Source organism: Symphodus melops (genome assembly GCF_947650265.1).
Source record: "Symphodus melops genome assembly, chromosome: 2".
NCBI classification, from domain to species: domain Eukaryota; kingdom Metazoa; phylum Chordata; class Actinopteri; order Labriformes; family Labridae; genus Symphodus; species Symphodus melops.
This window is the reverse complement of record NC_136692.1, coordinates 4,835,236-4,852,383: the sequence shown is the minus strand read 5'-3', so window position 1 is coordinate 4,852,383 and position 17,148 is coordinate 4,835,236. Positions and strand designations below refer to the sequence as shown.

Below are 17,148 nucleotides of genomic sequence, written 5' to 3'. Positions count from 1 at the left end.
ATCGAGTTGTGTCGCCCACTTGGAGGAGGTTTGACTCCCCTTTGTGATGTCATGAGGACAATATATTTACACGTTGTGTTTGAGCACACGTTTCTTAAAAGTTGGGCAGACAGACGACACAGAGGATGAACTTATCTTATAACTGGGGGGGACAAGAGACGGTGTTAGAAAACCATGGTGGAGTGTATTGTGTATAATATGTGACCTTTAAGCGAGAAGCGAGACGACTGGAAGAGCACGGGAGTGATTTTGAACTCATTCATCACCTGTCACGATGTGACTGCAGCCACAAAGGACTATCACCTTGTCAAAGCGTTTTTCACGTGCTTTACTTCCAGCAAACTGGACGCTTTCATCTACGACGCGGCCGTGCTGAACTACATGGCGGGTCGAGACGAGGGCTGTAAGCTGGTCACCATCGGGAGCGGTAAGGTTTTCGCGTCCACTGGCTACGGCATCGCCATCCAGAAAGACTCGGGCTGGAAGCGAGCTGTGGATCTGGCCATCCTCATGCTGTTTGGAGATGGTAAGGAGTTAAATGAGACATTTTTTTGTTTTCATGCAAATCCTTAGAAATATCCAAAGAGCTGAATTTATTTACATGCATTTCTTCCCTTTGTTATGGCGGCGTTTGTTTGATAAATAACATTCACCCAGGTTTTGTTTTTATTGTCACTGTAGCATAAAAGACTCACAAGTAGTAAAATCTAAATGTATTTATCAAGAATATTTCTATTGAGATCATAATATCCCTAAAGTGATTAGCCTATAAATAGGGCCTAATAACAATATTGAAAAACAAACATTTGGATCGTTTAATTAAAGACAGTTTCATTGCAGTGTTAATTCCCTTTAGTGTTAAATCCCTGTTTCACATTTCATGGAACAGATTATGATTAGGTTTGTAAATGATCAAACAAAGTTTGAGCTCTTGTCATTGTGATAAGGCTGGAAACAAGGAGTCACAGAAGGAGCTGTGAAGGAGCTGTGAAGGTGGTCGTTGCTGATTGTGTCGACCCGATAACCTGCTGGTAGATCCTGGTGCTCGTCGAGGCTGTCAGCAGCAGGACGACGCTTCCTGAGCCAGCTTGGCACCGCTCAGTCCCTCATCGACAGCGACAGAGCAGCAGGCCTGAGAGGCTGCAGCTGCTCCACAAGTGAAAGTTGTTGTTAACTCTCGAGACTGAGGCTGTTTCAGTGGCTGAGCTCTGGAGACGACGACTGTCATGGTTGGACATGTAGTGATTGACATGTTTTCTCAGTGTGAAAGACAATTCAGAAGTCCATAGTGTTGTAGCCAGGGGGTGTTAGGTGTTGTTGTTCTTTTTATAAACAGAAGAACCATCAATATTTTATCTGTTTTGGAAAAGTCTGTTCAAGAGTTCAGGTCTTTTCTCTTTGATAGGATTAATTAATAAGAAAAAAAAATTCTGGAATAAACTCGTGTTTTCAATCTCCTTCAGTTTATTTTAAATCTTTGAAATGTCACAATTTAAAACATTTAAAAACAAAGGAACAATTTCAACATCTTAGACATCTAAACCTTAAACTCAGCCTACAATTTTGAAAATTGCAGTAAAACCTGAAAGCATTTCCCACCTCAGATGGCTGGTGAAGATGTGAAGGGAGTATTTCTTACCAGTATGTGTCTTTGAATAGAAGTCACTACCAAAAGATATAACACCAAGCTAATGCAGAGGCAGGACGACACCAGCACAGGTTACAAACTGCTTTACACCTCACAACAGCACACAAATACAAACTGAAAAACACACACAAGTGGAAGATATTACTAAATGAAAGTTGAGTCGGGAGTTAGTGTGTAGCTTGACCAAAGTAATACTTACTGTACCGGATGTGCCACTGAGCGATGCTCTCCGTTTGTAGGTCAGTTTTGTTTTGAGCCCCAGCTGCTGTCGTGAGTTTTGGGTAGTGACCGAGAGAAGCCGTCCGGGCGTCTGGCGTCACTGAGTGAGGATGACGAGTGCAGCGATCCGTGAGGGCCTCTGCTTCAAGGCCGCGGCTGCTCTGTCATGATGAGCCGATCGTGCCAGTTGAGGTGGTTTGTGCTCAATGCTACGATGCCCATTTGGCACCTCTGTTTGGACGGGTTGGTTTGAAATGACACTGAGCTAATTCAGAGGACACAGATGAGGATGTAGGACACACAACAGGAACATTTTCCATCTGTACAGGCAGCTTATGAGACAATACACCCTTAGTCATGGACACAGGGATAAAAGCACGACAACGCTGTGCTAGCTAAAAGTTGAACACTGCAACTGAGCTCACGCTCCGCCGGAGATAAAGTTAGCCTTTTTAAACACCTCCTAAAGCTCCAGATTCACATATAAGACGAGCAGGACGTCCCAACCTTTACTTTAGGCCACACACAGCTCTCTGAAGTGAAGGACCTTTGTTTATTTTACTCACCTCGACCCGAGATTTTACTCATCCGTCTCGCCCTGACACCTTCTCATCTGCTTTTCTCCCAACATACTCAAACACCTGCTTTGAATCTCCGACGTGCTGTTTGTTGACTTAACGATTCTTTATGCTGTTTAACTTTGACATTTTCCCATATAAACACTTCCTCGTCTCCCTCACACTCTCCCATAAATAATAACTTTTTCAATGAGCTGCCCTTCACAGCACTTCAGTGTAGGACTGGATTTGCCGCTTTCGTCTATTTGCGGTTCTTTTCTGAATATGTGTGATTAAGAAAAGCTCCCTTTATGGATTAGCAGCACCTTTGATGTCAGTGTAGTTATTTCAGTTTGGTAATTGCAGAATGTTTCATTTGTTTGTTTAAATATGCTGCACATTTTCCTCAAAGTCGTCTCAGCAGTTACCGAGGCTTTGCAGTTTGCGCTCATCGCTCACTCACTGTTTTTGCTTCTTGGGAAGGAATGAAGGTCTGCGGGGAGCAGAGACCTGGAAGAAACAATGTCTAAATGTATAAGCAGCTCTGGTTTCTTTTACAGTTTGTAAGGAAGCAAAAGTTTCATCTCAAAGAAACACTCGTCCCTTATGTGAATCCTTTCCTTTTGCGAATACACCTACAGTCACACTCCACCTCCACAGACAGTATGTGCTTCATACTGCTCACCACCTGCTGGAACATATACCATGCAGCATGCACACACACACACACACACACACACACACACACACACACACACACACACACACACACACACACACACACACACACACACACACACCAAGCCTTCGCAGCCTTCCATCCCAGTGTGAGTGATGGATGCAGGGTTCACCGCAGACAGAACAGTCACCTCGGATCAGATCTGAAAGAGATAAATCGACTTCAAACCTACAAAGCTGAGTGACGAGCACTGAGTGTATCTGTGTGTGTGTGTGTGTGTGTCTGCAATGTGTGTGTGTGTGTGTGGAAATGTGTGCAGACTTGATTGTGTATTCCTCAAAGATCAAACAACAGTTTCTGCACAAATTGACCCAAATGACAGTTAAATGGTTTCGTTGTATTGACTGCGTACATGAGGTCAGCTCGTCGTCTTATAACTTCGACTGTCAGCACAGACACATTGGTCCATGGTAGAGATCAGACTCATCGATGTTTGCTCATGTCTGTCGCCTCCTGTTAAGAGTCCACGCATGAATAAGATGTAAGTCAGCAGCACAAACAGTCTGCTAACTCTATCTCTGCAAAGATTCAGGGTCGGGAGGAATGTGGGAAAAGTGTAAGAAATGTTGGAGAGCGATGAGAAAGACGATGGATGAGAGATGAAGGAGGATTACAAAGCAGAGCGTGATTATAAAAATATAGATTCCTGTTACATTCTGCTTATTGATCCAGCTTCAGGGATCTGAGTCCGGCTGATTGGTTGTAAAACAACAACATAGACACGGATTTAAAAGCAAACCTCCTATGTTGGAGAGAATGTTTTTATCCTGCTCTCATGTCATCGTCATTGAAATCAGTGGATGATGAGAAGAATCAATACTGAAACTGGTTCTGAACAGTAAACAACTGACTATTATTTTATTATTAAGCTGCATTCACAAACTCTTATAACGGAGCATTGGTTAGCTCTCCTCAGTGATTTTCAGCATGTGGACAGATCTGTCTTTTATTCTCTCTTCCCTGATTTATTGTGTGATACACAACATTACAAATGTCAAAGACTAGGATGTTTGAATGTTGCCGTGGTTACAGGGGGACAGTCCCTTTTGTTTTCTTTGAGTTTAAAAGACTCCGCCCCTCCTACGTCCCAGCAGTGCAGAGTGTGATTTTAAAGTCGCCTGCTTTCTGACCTGTTTGAGGACGTATATGTAAAAGATCTGACCTGTATCTGATTCTGGATGCCTCCAGTACATGTTACTGTGCGATCTGTGTCCTGTTTGTGGTAAACTCTTTAGATTTGGTTCACTTGTGACTGCAGGTTCTATAAAGCCTTATGACAGGGGTGTCCAAAGTGCGGCCCGGGGGCCATTTGTGGCCCTTGAGTGGATTTTTTGTGGCCCTTGACTTCAAATCGAAGAATCAGAAGATTTTGGCCCCAGGCCTCATCAGATGGGAGGGAGGGAGGCCTATAAAAGCCTGACTATTCTTTCCAAAAAAATTAGAACACAACAGTTTCCCACTGCAATTAGTTATTTGTGTATTTACATTATTTTTTGAAGAGGTCAAAATACAAAAAGTTCCTTCCAATATTTAAAAGAAAAACAAACAAAAAAACCCTGTGGCCCGTGAGTGATTCTAACGCCACAATTTTGGCCCGCAAGAAAAAAAGTTTGGACACCACTGCCTTATGACATCACATTATTTTGTCCTCCGTGCTTCAACTTTATATGCATTTGTATTTATTTGGTAGAGACCATGTGCTAAAGATAAATGTAACCATTTGATGCATTGCACCAGAGTTAGCCTTAGGCTAATTTACATCTGCAGTCCCTTGGCAGGTAACAGAACAACATATATTAAAACATAATATTGTTTTTGTATTCAGTGTTCATAGCGTCGTTCTTGCTAGTGTGCGATACAAATGAATGTAAGTTGAAATGGCCTGTGGTTCTTCTAGCCACAAATTATGTCATATCAAAGCACTGCTGGAGAAATGGCATATTTTTTAATTGCAAGCTGCAAACCAAAGACTCAAAAAACCCCTCCTACTACATGCTCCTTTCTCGCTTTTTTTTTTTTCTTACTAGCTCTGAAAAAGGGAGAAAAGTTTCATAGTCTCCAAAACTTTGAAACTCCTTTGTCATCATGATCTCATCTCACCATGAAGCGTTTTAAGGTTGCACAATTTTCTCAGTGAGCCACATTAAGGTAAGAAAGTATTTTTAAGACTAAATCCAACCATGAACAAAAAAAAAAAAAATACAGTGTTGTGTACCAGTTGAGAAAACACTGTGTATAACCCCTTGATCTCACACAGACGCACAAGAAACAGATCATCAGTGCAGCTCAGACTAATCTCTCTGGACGTGTTCTCCCCCCTCAGCAGTTCCCCCCGGAGATGTGGAGACATTTTAGGGCGGAAACGCTTGTCACATGACCACACACACTTCCTCCCCGAGGACTGTGTTTCAGCAGGCAGTTTGTGTTTTCCAAACGAGGAAGCGATAGCATTGCATAAGCAGTCCTTAATGAGGATCGACCTCAAGGGGGCGTTCACTCAAAATAATGCGACGTGACATTTGTTGAACGTACATGAGGTCTGAGCTGTTTTTGGCCTCAACTCCCCATCCATAAAATTGTGTCCCTTTTTTGCACTCACACTTCTTCCACGTTCAGACACCCAAGGGTAAACTTAGTGTGCAGGTCACACATACAGTAACACAACGATACGGTCATCTGTGTGTGTGTGTGTGTGTGTGTGTGTGTGTGTGTGCCTCTCCTCCCTCCAGGTGACATGGAGGAGTTTGAGGCGCTGTGGCTCACAGGGATCTGTCACAACGAGAAGAACGAGGTGATGAGCAGTCAGCTGGACGTGGACAACATGGCGGGGGTCTTCTACATGCTCGGGGCCGCCATGATTCTTTCATTAATCACCTTCATCTGTGAACATTGGTTCTACTGGCAGCTACGCTTCTGTTTCATGGGCGTGTGCTCTGGGCAGCCCGGGTTCACCTTCTCCATCAGCAGAGTGAGTGCACTCGTGTTTTTGTTTCAGGTCCAGTCTTAATCCTTTTTACAGAAGGATCACAGGAGAGGCTGTTTTAAAACCACAGGCTGAGGTTGAGTCGTATCCAGTCAGTCAGAGAGAGACAATGACTCACCTCACTTACCTGAAGCTTGTTTTAGCACAGGCAGTCAAAAAACACAAACCTAATCCAAAATATGATTTGTGCAAACTACAGCAATCAAGCCTTTTCATATTTATAACACACTGGAGGTCGGTGTAAGACAGCAGTGTAATAATGACAAATACGCGTCGGCCACAAACTCTAAATGTTACTCTACTTTTTTTTAATACTTTCAAGCTTGTTTTTCGATGTAGACCATGCAGGTCATATTTTACTGTGATGGCAGATCTGAGCTGAAAAAACTGGAGGATTTATAGGTTGGCAAGGAAACTTCAAATTGGAATCAAAACGTGAACTATTTTTGCAGAGCAGTGGCCAAATTAAAAAACAGTCCAGTTTCTGGGGGTACAGTAATTGACTGCCAGTAAAGACCTAAAAAAAGATTCTTCTGAGAAGTGATGAAAAGTTACCAAGTTTTAAATTCTTTGTGATGACCAGCGTGGGACGGCAAAAATAAGTCAACAAGTTCACATTATGATAAAAACTTGACTTCTCTGTTGATTTATCACCTCTTTAAACATTTTCCTGATCAGGTTATAATCTTCAACCTACTCATGTAGTAAATGATGCTCCCTTTAAGATTCAGATTGGTGATAAACTTGGATATACCTAATGGGGTTGTTAGCTGTGACAGTCAAACATGTGCTTCTACAACCTGTCAACAGAAGAGAGGTGATCTAATGTCAATAGACTGTGTGCGACTTCGAACAAAAAGAGAGAGCCAGAAAATGTGACGTCATGGTGGTTCACTTCTTATACAGTCTAAAACTACCAAGTCCAGGCGAATAGGACAGCAATGACCGAGAGGAACACTTTCTGCTGTCTCTATTTAAAGGTACTTATTATGTTGCATTTGTTTTTTTCTCCACAGAAAAAAGTTCAAATGGCTTAAAAGGAAGCTCAATCTAACAACAGTGTAACTCTAAGTCCTACACCTCTAAAAACCTGGCCAACGCTGATTTACTTTGTTATTTAAAAAATACAATGAAAAAAGGTCCAATGTAGTAGTGGAAGCAGAAAACTCTGACACATTCTGTAATTAACAAAGAGAGATGTTAAACCAACTCCTTGATGCTTCTTTGCTCATTTCAGACAAACTTTAAAGTCAGAAGCTTTTTCAACAGCATCCAACAGCATCACTGCAAACATTATGTTGAATAAGAGCAGGAACAAGTCAGGCCCCTCTCTCCTCCTGCGCTGCACATCCTCAGCTCAGTGACCTGAGGGGCTGTATATGTGCTCGTCTCAGCGAGCTAACGACTGTGTACTAATGGGTCACCTAACAAGATGTCTCAGTGTTACAGCAGCAGGTCGTTAAGGTCCATTATAAGAAGAAGAGTGGCGGTTGTTGCATGCAAATTGTCTCAATTATTGTTACCGGAGAAAAGGGCACTGCTGTTTATGTTGTGTTGTGAGAGCCGAAGGTGTTTCTAATTGTAATATCATTTGGTAAACACCGTTCCAGTCTTACCTTCAAGTGCTGAATTCAGATCTGGCCCTGAGCATTTCAGAAACACTTTTTTTTTTTTTTAACTCTCTCTTCTTCTTTTTTTTTTGTTGAATTGGCAGCGCTCATGGTGTCTCTGCAGCTTCTAAAACACGTATTTTTATGCAAAACATAACAACCCTTTTTGCATGGTGGCTTAAAGATTCTCTCTAAGCTCTTATAATGTGCTTGAGGCTGCTGTTACTTGTTGCATTAGTGCATCCATTTTAAGTGCACATACATCAGTGGCTCCTTTTAGTCTAATGTTTCCACAGCCAGATATGTCGTTCATGCCTGGTTTAACGTTAGAAAACGCTACAGTTCATTGACAATATACAGAAAGTAGTTAGGATGGACAAGTAAGAAGACTATAATAAAATAATAAAATCAGATAATAAAATACAGAGGAGGAAAAGAGCATTAATGATAAAGTGAAAAACAGCAGGACAAAGGCAGAGTAGAAAGGAAAAGATGTCGCGCTGCTCCAGTAACCTCTGTTCTGTTACCCTTCACAGCGACTGTAGTAGCTAAAGAGGAAGAAAGATAAAGACAGACAATCCCATTGGAGCTGCTGCCACTCACCTGAGCACCTGGACACGGGGATAAAACAGACACAAAGAGAGAATGGAGGCATAAAAGGATTGTTGGGGGGGGGGGGTCTAAGATTCAGTTTCATGAATGTAGTTCTGCGACGGGGAAAAACCAGAGACAGACGGAAAGTGTTTCTGACAAGTTTGACACCTTTGAGGGATGTTGGCCTGCGAGCTGGCTGGTGGGTGGTGTGTCCTCGACCTTTCTGATTTGACTGTCGCCTCAACCACAGTTTCCCCTTAGCCCCCATTTAAACATGCTTGTTTGACTTATGTTTATTTTTCTCTGAATTTTTCTCTGATGTCAACATAAATTCAGAAAAGAACCAACAAGTGATTCATTTCCTTTGACGGTAGAAATAAAGCCTTTAAAAAGCAAAACAGAGCGCTAGTATCAGTGTCAGTCAGATTCAAATGAAAGCGATTAAGCGTATTGATTTGAGGTCAAAGCATGTTGAAGTTCAGCCCTTCAGTGTTATCAATCAAGGCTTTAATCTGCTCACCCCCTCCTCACTTCACTTACTGCGTGAGGTGGAGTGCTAAGCAGCAGCTGTGAAGGTCTACGATCATCCCCTGAGAAAAGTCATTGATGGACTCAGCCCTCATTACTGTTTAATAGTGTGTAAACAAGAGGATGGTCAGAGGGAACATGACGAAACATTAACCTCTCTGCCTCTGTCTGTGTCTGTTTGCCTCTCTCTCTCTCTCTCTCTCTCTGTCTGTCAAACTGTCGTCTGTCTGTCTATTTGTTTATGCGTCGGCTCTTTGGCTCCCTCCCTCCAACTCTTAACCCGCCCCCTTCTGGTTCTTGATTTCTTACTAATGCCTCACCTTTTAATGTTTTCTTCTTACTATCATACCCTATCACTCTCACCCTTACTCTTTCTACGTCCCGTGGCCTATCTCACCCTCTCTTTCTCTCTTTGCCTCCCTTCTCTTGTCATTTTCACACTCCAGGGTATCTACAGCTGCATCCATGGGGTACAAATTGAGGAAAACAAGTCAACCATAGACTCACCCTCATCCACCATGAAGAAAAACATGAACAACACCCACTCCAACATCCTGCGGTTGCTCCGCACTGCCAAGGACATGACGGCTGTTCCGGGTATTAACGGTTCCCCTCATGCTGCTCTGGAGTACAGCCACAGCAGTCGTGAATCCGCGATCTATGACATCCAGGAGCACCGACGCAGTCTAGTGGGTCATCCTGTAGACTGCAAGACCGCTCCGCCCTACTTGCCGGAGGAAAATATGTTCAGTGACTACATCAACGAGGTGGAGAGGACTTTTGGCAACTTGCCCCTGAAGGACAGCAACCTGTACCAGGAGCATTATGTACACCACCACCCGGTCTCGGCTCTGGGTATGTCCGGCCCCCCGCCCAATAGACCACGTAGCTTAGGCAGCGCTAGCTCGTTGGAGGGGGGCATGTTCGATTGCGACAGTTTGGGGGGAGGGGTAGCACCCATCTTCACCACCCAGCCCCGCCCCTCCATGGCTCACAGGAACACCAGTAAATTTGACCTGATTGCCGGCCATGCCCCAGCGGATTCCAACCAGGGTGGGTTCAAGGGAAGCAATGTGTACGGAAGGTTTTCTTTCAAAGGAGGTGCGTCCAGCACAGGGCTCATTGGGGGTCACGACAGGTACTGTGGCGGGGGTGGGGGAGGCTCAGGGGGCGATGACGGGAACATTCGCTCTGATGTGTCCGATATCTCTACGCACACCGTCACCTACGGCAACCTGGAGGGCAACAACAAGCGGCGTAAGCAGTACAGGGACAGCCTGAAAAAGAGGCCTGCTTCGGCCAAGTGCCGAAGGGAGCAAGACCAGATAGAGCTGAGCGGTTTGAGAAGGAGAGCCCACCACCACACCGTCCACCACCACTTCCCCCACCGGCCCCTGTCACACCACACGGTCTCACCTCCCCTGGAGCGGAAGAGGGGAGGAGGAGGGGGTAATTCTTCACCTTATGTTTTCCGCAAAGACAAAGAGAACCTGAGGGATTTCTATGCGGACCAGTTCCGCTCCAAGGATGGCAAGGCCATGTGGGAGCAAGAGGGTGTAAGCGGAGGAAGCGGTGTGGGCGGTGGTAGCGGTGGTGGTATCTGTAAAAGCTTAGTTCCTGTAGAAGACTTCCTCAAAGGTAAAGGCAAGAAGCCAGAGTGTAAAGGTGGGATGGGGTCAGTGTCGGCAGGGCAGCAAGCACACACCTGCTGGGAGAAGGGGGTTTCTGGGATAGGAGGTGGGGGCATAGCAGGGGGTGATTGGGAGTGTCGTAACTGCAACAGTGTGTGTCACCACAGTGGAGGAATAGGGGGAGGTGGCACGTGCGGAGCGAGCGGGGTTGGAGGAACCAGCAGTCGCCCCACCTCTGCCACCTCCAAACGCTGCGATTCGTGTAAGATCCAGTCGAGCAACCTTTACAACATCAGTGAGGATAATAACATGGTGTTTGCTGCAGCGAAGAGTAGTGTAGGACTCAGCCAACCACAGACTCAGGCTCAACGCAGGAAGCTCGGGCCAGGGGGGAGGGTGTTGCGGAGGCAACACTCATACGATACATTCGTGGACCTTCAGAGGGAAGGGGCGGGGCGCATGGGAGGGGTTGGTGGGGGTGCAGGAGGGCAGTTCCAGCAGCCCCGAAGTGTTAGTTTGAAGGACAGGGAACGGTCCATGGAAGGCCCCAGCCCTTACGCTCACATGTTTGAGAGATATTCAGGGGATAGGGAGTCTCCCATGTTTGGAGGAATAGGCGGGGACAGAGCCAAAGGAGGCTCCTCCTTCAGTTTGTTCCGTGGCGAGGGTGGGTTGCATCAGCGGTCGGTGGGAGAGAGAGACCTGAGGGACAGCCTGAGGGACAGAGAAAGAGCTATGATGGGAGGTGGGGGCTGTGGTGGTGGTGGTGGTAGCAGCAGAGGGGCCGGGACTTACTCCTTGTCTAAATCTCTCTACCCAGATAAGGTGAACCAGAACCCCTTCATCCCAAGCTTCGATGACGACCAGTGTCTATTACATGGCGCCCAACCATACTACGTCAAAAAGCCACAGACGCAGCAACAGCAGCAGCAGCAACTTCTCAACAACAATCGAGGAGGAGGGGACTTCCGTGGCTCCATGGGAGCTGCTTCCTATTTACCCGCATCAGCCACAGCTGGGGTGATGTCCAATGTGGCCCCCAGGTTCCCTAAAGAGCTGTGTTTGGGCGGGGTGGGGAACCATCATGGGTCCAGCAAGCTACTGCCCGGGGGCAGGGACACGTTAGGTTTGGGGCCGGGACAGAGACCCTTCAATGGTGCCAGCAATGGACACGTTTATGAAAAGCTCTCCAGCATCGAGTCAGATGTCTAAGGGTGAAGACAGAAGAATAAAGAGAGAGAGAGAGAGAGAGAAGATGAAGTGGGTGAAGAAAAAAAGGGTGATGGGGGTGGGGTGGGGGGGGGGGGGTGGGAGAAGAAGAAACAACACAGGCTGTGTTTTCTATGTGAACAGAACAAGCAGTCACATTACTCTGTGTGTTGTTCTCACTCCACTAAATGGAAAGATTTTGGACGATGCACAGAGACCACTGCAGGCTAAGCTGTGTTCAAGTCCGGCGGGAAACGCGATTTTAATGAGAAGAGAGGATTCTGGTGCTGCTTTGACGCTCAGAGAAAGATAGGGAGAGAGGGAGGGAGGGAGGGATGGAAAAATGTGAATTAAAATCAACCTTCTCTGCTCTCTTCACACACTTGTCTTCTCCTCCCTCCTGCAGATCTTTAACACCAAAACAAACATTTTGTTTAGCAACGGAAATACAATCATGAATGAGATATCAACACTTCTGTTGAAGTAACAGGGTAAACTAATAATTGTATTGATAATGTTAATAATATTATTGAATATTATTCCAGTGTTTGATGATGATCAGTTGGATTGTTTTTCAATTTATTGATTTAAATAGTTCGTGTTACATATTTGTATGATGTTAATTCTTTCTTAGCTTACCCATATTACAGGAGACTGCGAGATCCGTTGTTAGTACAGATCTTTTTTGTTTTTGGCTTCCTGTAATTTGGACTCTTCTTTGCTATTAATTCTTCATGTTTGATTTTTTACACTTTTCTTACTTTCGAGTGCTGTGAAGTGTATGTGAAAGGCATGACTTGCTGGGTACATTCTAAGTACTTAGACATTTGCAAAGAAGGTATTTTTTTTCAGCTGCAAAAGCAACGTCATCATACTGATTTGCCGTTTCCTCTTGCTTTTTTTTTTTTTTTTTTTGCTTGGCAGTACCAAATGGTTCTCACATTTTGAGCTGGATGTGCCTTAAAGGATAAACACCGATTTTCTAAACACAAGACCTGCTCTGTTTGTAGATAGATCAAACTCTAAATGATATATCAATTAATGAGACAGGATTGAAAATACACCTGAAAACGGCTCACACACGTTTAACAATAGTCTACTGGAAAGCAAGACCTAAAACTTGCTGGAGTAGATGGAGCTCAATCTCCCACTAACAGCCCCCTACTATTGAAGAAATAGCAGGATTACAAGGGTTAAAACCACAGTGCCATAATTAAACACATTCCTATGACCCCTAAATGTCAGGTACAACAAAGCTGTGATGCGCCACACAAAGAAATGCAGTTTAGAAATAAAACAAGCATGTTGTTACACTAACAACTCCCCAATTAATCCAAGCGTCATTACTCCTCACCTGCTGAAACCCCACCATTTATTTATTTTTTTGCTTAACAGATGACCCAGGAACCAACTATCCATGAAATAAATCCCTTTTAATGTTGGCTTGTTTCTGTCAGAGCTTTTCATTGGGTCTGAGTCAATTGGCCGTGACAGTTTTGCAGTTGAGGACAGGGGACATAATGGACTCTCAGACTGAGGCCTCTGTTACTGGAATGAGCAGCCCAGCATGTTAATTATTTCATGATTACAGCCATAACCTCTATCTGCTGTAATACATGGTCACATTAAAATGATGTGAAGAGTCCAAGTGTTGAGTATTTTCCATCCCTAAGATGTCAAAATTAAGTCTTGAAGTTCAAATGAATGGAGTTAACACTTTAGATTTATAGCCTCTCATCAAACAAAACATTTTCTTCAAACTCTCCGACCTCTCTGCTATCAGAAGAAATAGAGTGGATTTTTTATGCCTATCTGCCTTTTTGTTCAGATTTTGATGATAAAAGTAGATTTTACTACTTAGACCAGACAGTACAAATTAAGCTAAAGCTATCAGTCAGTTAGCGTAGCTTAGCATAAAAAACAAGTTGGGCTCAATAGTTAACATGGCTTTGTCCAAAATTAATAAAGTCAACTAACAAGCACATTTAAAGCTTATTATCAACATGGTATGTCTTGATTTTTTATTCTGTAGCATTTCTAAAAGGACCTCATGTTGTTAAGTTAGCATTGCTAAGGACAGAAAAACATTACATACTGTTGCAATAAAGATATAATGTGTTTGTTAATTAGCTTCAGAGGTGCTAGTTGAGCGTATTTTTAGACAGAGCATGGCTCTTTTTATCCCCCTTTTTTCTACTCCTTAAGATTAGCTGAGCTAGCTTGTATGCTAGCTTTAGCTTTATATGTAACATACTTATAAGAGAGCGCTTTCGATCTTTTCATCAAAATCAAAACAATCGTATTAGTCAAAACTTTTCCTAAAGTACGAAAAGAGAAGTGAGTAAATATTAGTCACATTTTCTCCCTCCTTGAAGTTTAAACCAAAACGCTTTTCCAAACCATGTTCCAAATGTTCTGTAGCATTGACCATTGATCGCTCCCTCAACATAATCTGTCATATGGTGACATTTTGATGAAGGAAGGAGTTTGCCTTGAATCCTATCCCGTCCTTAAGGCACGTGGTTTAGAAACACAGTACTTATGAAAATTAATCACTTGTTAACTTTGAGAATAACCCCCTCTCCAAAAGCAGAGCGTTAGTATAACCTAATTCACATGCATTGTTTTTACCACCTCAAATCTAAGCTAAAGCACAATTTGCGTGAACAGGTCCAATGTTCAGTTTGTCGTACATCCTGGTCACATTTTTACAGACTTTCCTTCTCCTGGTTGACAAGTCAGTATGTATGATATTAGGAGGTCTCTGGTGTTTGTGATGACTTGCATGTATACACTTTTTCTTTATTTCTGTTTTTATCTTAACCTTTAGCCCAGGAAACACGGGCCTTTTTTAACAATATTTGAAATTGTATCAACTTCATTGGTACTGATGGTCCATGTAGTACTGTAGGTGTGTGTGTGTGAGTGTGCAAGAGAAGACACCATTCTCACAGTCTATATTTCAGTTAAACTCAAATAGCTAAACTTGATTAAAAGGTTCACAAGGATAGGGAACATTTTTGTTTTATCGTTATTAACAGATGAATTTTTTGGTGAATGGTTTGAAACAAGGTTTAAGGTCTCGGTTATAGCATATTCTTTGTCACTGAATAAGCCTTCTTTGAATTCTTTTTTCCCCTTTGAGTATGTCAGTACGTCTCATTTATTTTCTGTATGTGCCTGATAACATGCGCTTGATTACCTCTGTGTGTGCTCATCTAGACGAGAGGCAGAATGTGAGTGTGAGAGATTACCGTTTATTGTTCATGTATTATAACACTGTCTGTAAATACTTTATCTAGCACTCTTGGACTTTTGATAAAAACTGTACAAAACCACAGAGAATAGATCTATTTCGAACAAATCTTTGATTCATATAGGTCCCCTTGCAAAATTGCTTTTATAAAGACTTCAGGCCAGGATGAGTGCAGTCATCTAACATAACAGAAAATGTGCACATTTAATAGGTCAAGGCTTGTGTAGACGTGTTTTTATTTTTAATCTGGTCAAAGACCGGCGAATACGTTTGTTTTCTAAAAGGCAAAATTGTTAAGCACCATCATTCATCGGTACACAGAAAGCACAACAGATTATCAATCTGCATTTTTACGAGATAGTCTCTCTTTTCATTTATTTTTTGCTCCTCTTTGGCTCATCTTCTGATTTTGTGTTGTGCCACAGATGATCAAACAACTCCACCCCCTGAGCTGTACAGATTGTGAAAAATGTACATACAACAAAACAAAAATCTAGTTCACCCTCGCATTCTTTTGTATGGAGAGAAATTACTTGTGTGAAGAGAGTATTTCAAACTTGATTGAATATTTAGTAATTTTGAAAATGAGATTAAACACAGTAATTGTGAAAATAAGTGCTGAGAAATATTATTCTTCTGTCTCTTTGGAATAAAAGTGTTGAGTATTAATAAAAAATAAATCTCAAACCGTTTGTGTCTTTTTATTTTTCTCTAGTCTCCTCTTGTTTACAGGCGGGGAACATCACCAGGACGTGCTTCACATGTGTCGTGTTTTAACGCATGAAATGATTTGGAGTCATTGGTCCTGATTGGATGTGCGACACTGGCTGCAGCTGAGCATCTTCTTCTACTTAAAAAGGTGGCGAGGAGAAGAATATTCAAAAGGAATAAGAAGTGATGTAAAGTGAACCGAGCAGAAAAGATCAAAGTCCCCTCTTGTTCCCTCTCTCTCCTCAGACTCTCTTTTTGCTCTGACAGGCTCGTCCAGCAACAGGAGTTATTTAAAGAAACCGCAGGTTGGGAAATGTACAGATGCCTTCTTGTGGGTGTAGATCTGCTGGGAGAATTTTAACATCTGCTGGCGGCTGGATGCTGACACACTGCGAGGTGAGGCGCGCTAGAAGTAATCTCATAATCCATTTTTATCTCCTGCTTCTTCTTAAAAAAGACATCCACTCTTTACTCTTTCCCCTCGATGCCATCTATCCTGCTCAATTCTTCACCAACCCAACAACCTCAGGATGCATCGCAACACAGGCAACTACTTCTTGACAATTAACCGTTACCTAGCAACTGGCTTTTTCCAGAGATGGGGGGGTGGTGGTGACGAGAGAGGAAGTGAGGGAGGGGTACAAAGAGAGGTTTATACAGTATATCCACCACATTTTGACTGGGTTGGATGCAACAATGCATTGACGATACAATACTAAAATAGGAAAGTACAGCCTGAGCTAAACACCCACACATGGCAGCGTTGAGAAGAAGAGTAGGAGGGGGAAGAGGCTGTTTGATGTACAGGTTACAGTATGAATTTTGAAGAAAGAGGACACGGGAATCAAAGAGACACCAAAGCGGAACTGACGAAAAATAAGGTGCAGATGCAGGTGGAAATAGAAAAAAAGGGGGGAATAAATAAACCCCCCAGAAGATGCCACGTTGCAGTTTGTGCTGAGGATGACAAGTGGAGGAGACGCTAAGAGAGACCAGTTGCTGTAGAAACACTCGGCAAAGTTTTAATGAAGGCAAAAAAAAAAAAAGTTTGGCTTCCTGAGCCCACATCTAACACACACACGACCACCATGGGCAAACAAACAGTATAATTATGTTAGCAGATAATAGGCACCCCCTGCTGGGTCCTTAAAGATTGTTCCTGACTTCAGATAGGCAGAAACAAAAAGATCAAGCCTGCATGAATCAGTGCTAATGCTGCATGTGATCACAGCAGTAGGCCAGCGCTGACACCATGTGGCAGGAGCAAGACTTGTGTCGTTCAGGGTAAGCTGATCGGGTGGATGGAAGATTATAGGCTCGATTATAATACATAGTTGTTGTTGTTTTCAGTTTTTTATTTATTGAATGACCCAAAGACACGCTCTCGAGAACAAACGGGAAGTCTCTCTTTACATTCTCAACCTCAGAGTTGGATCAGCTTTGAAGAGATTTTTCTCCTTTTG

General features: G+C 43.3%; 1 protein-coding gene across 8 annotated transcripts in view; it reads left to right on the top strand.

Moving 5' to 3' along the window:
* The window catches only part of grin2bb (glutamate receptor, ionotropic, N-methyl D-aspartate 2B-b), a 90,727-nt gene extending 76,613 nt beyond the window's left edge, over window positions 1-14,114 (top strand). For 5 of the 8 annotated variants that reach the window (XM_079337011.1, XM_079337010.1, XM_079337009.1 and 2 more), the window contains 3 exons: window positions 339-526; window positions 5,893-6,131; window positions 9,325-14,114. In XM_079337011.1, the coding sequence (XP_079193137.1) occupies window positions 339-526; window positions 5,893-6,131; window positions 9,325-11,721 (2,824 nt within the window). In that variant the 3' untranslated portion in view covers window positions 11,722-14,114. The remainder of the gene's footprint in view (window positions 1-338; window positions 527-5,892; window positions 6,132-9,324) is intronic. The other 3 variants (XM_079337014.1, XM_079337013.1, XM_079337012.1) reach the window with 3 other exon arrangements.
* The last annotated feature ends 3,034 nt before the right edge of the window (window positions 14,115-17,148 follow it).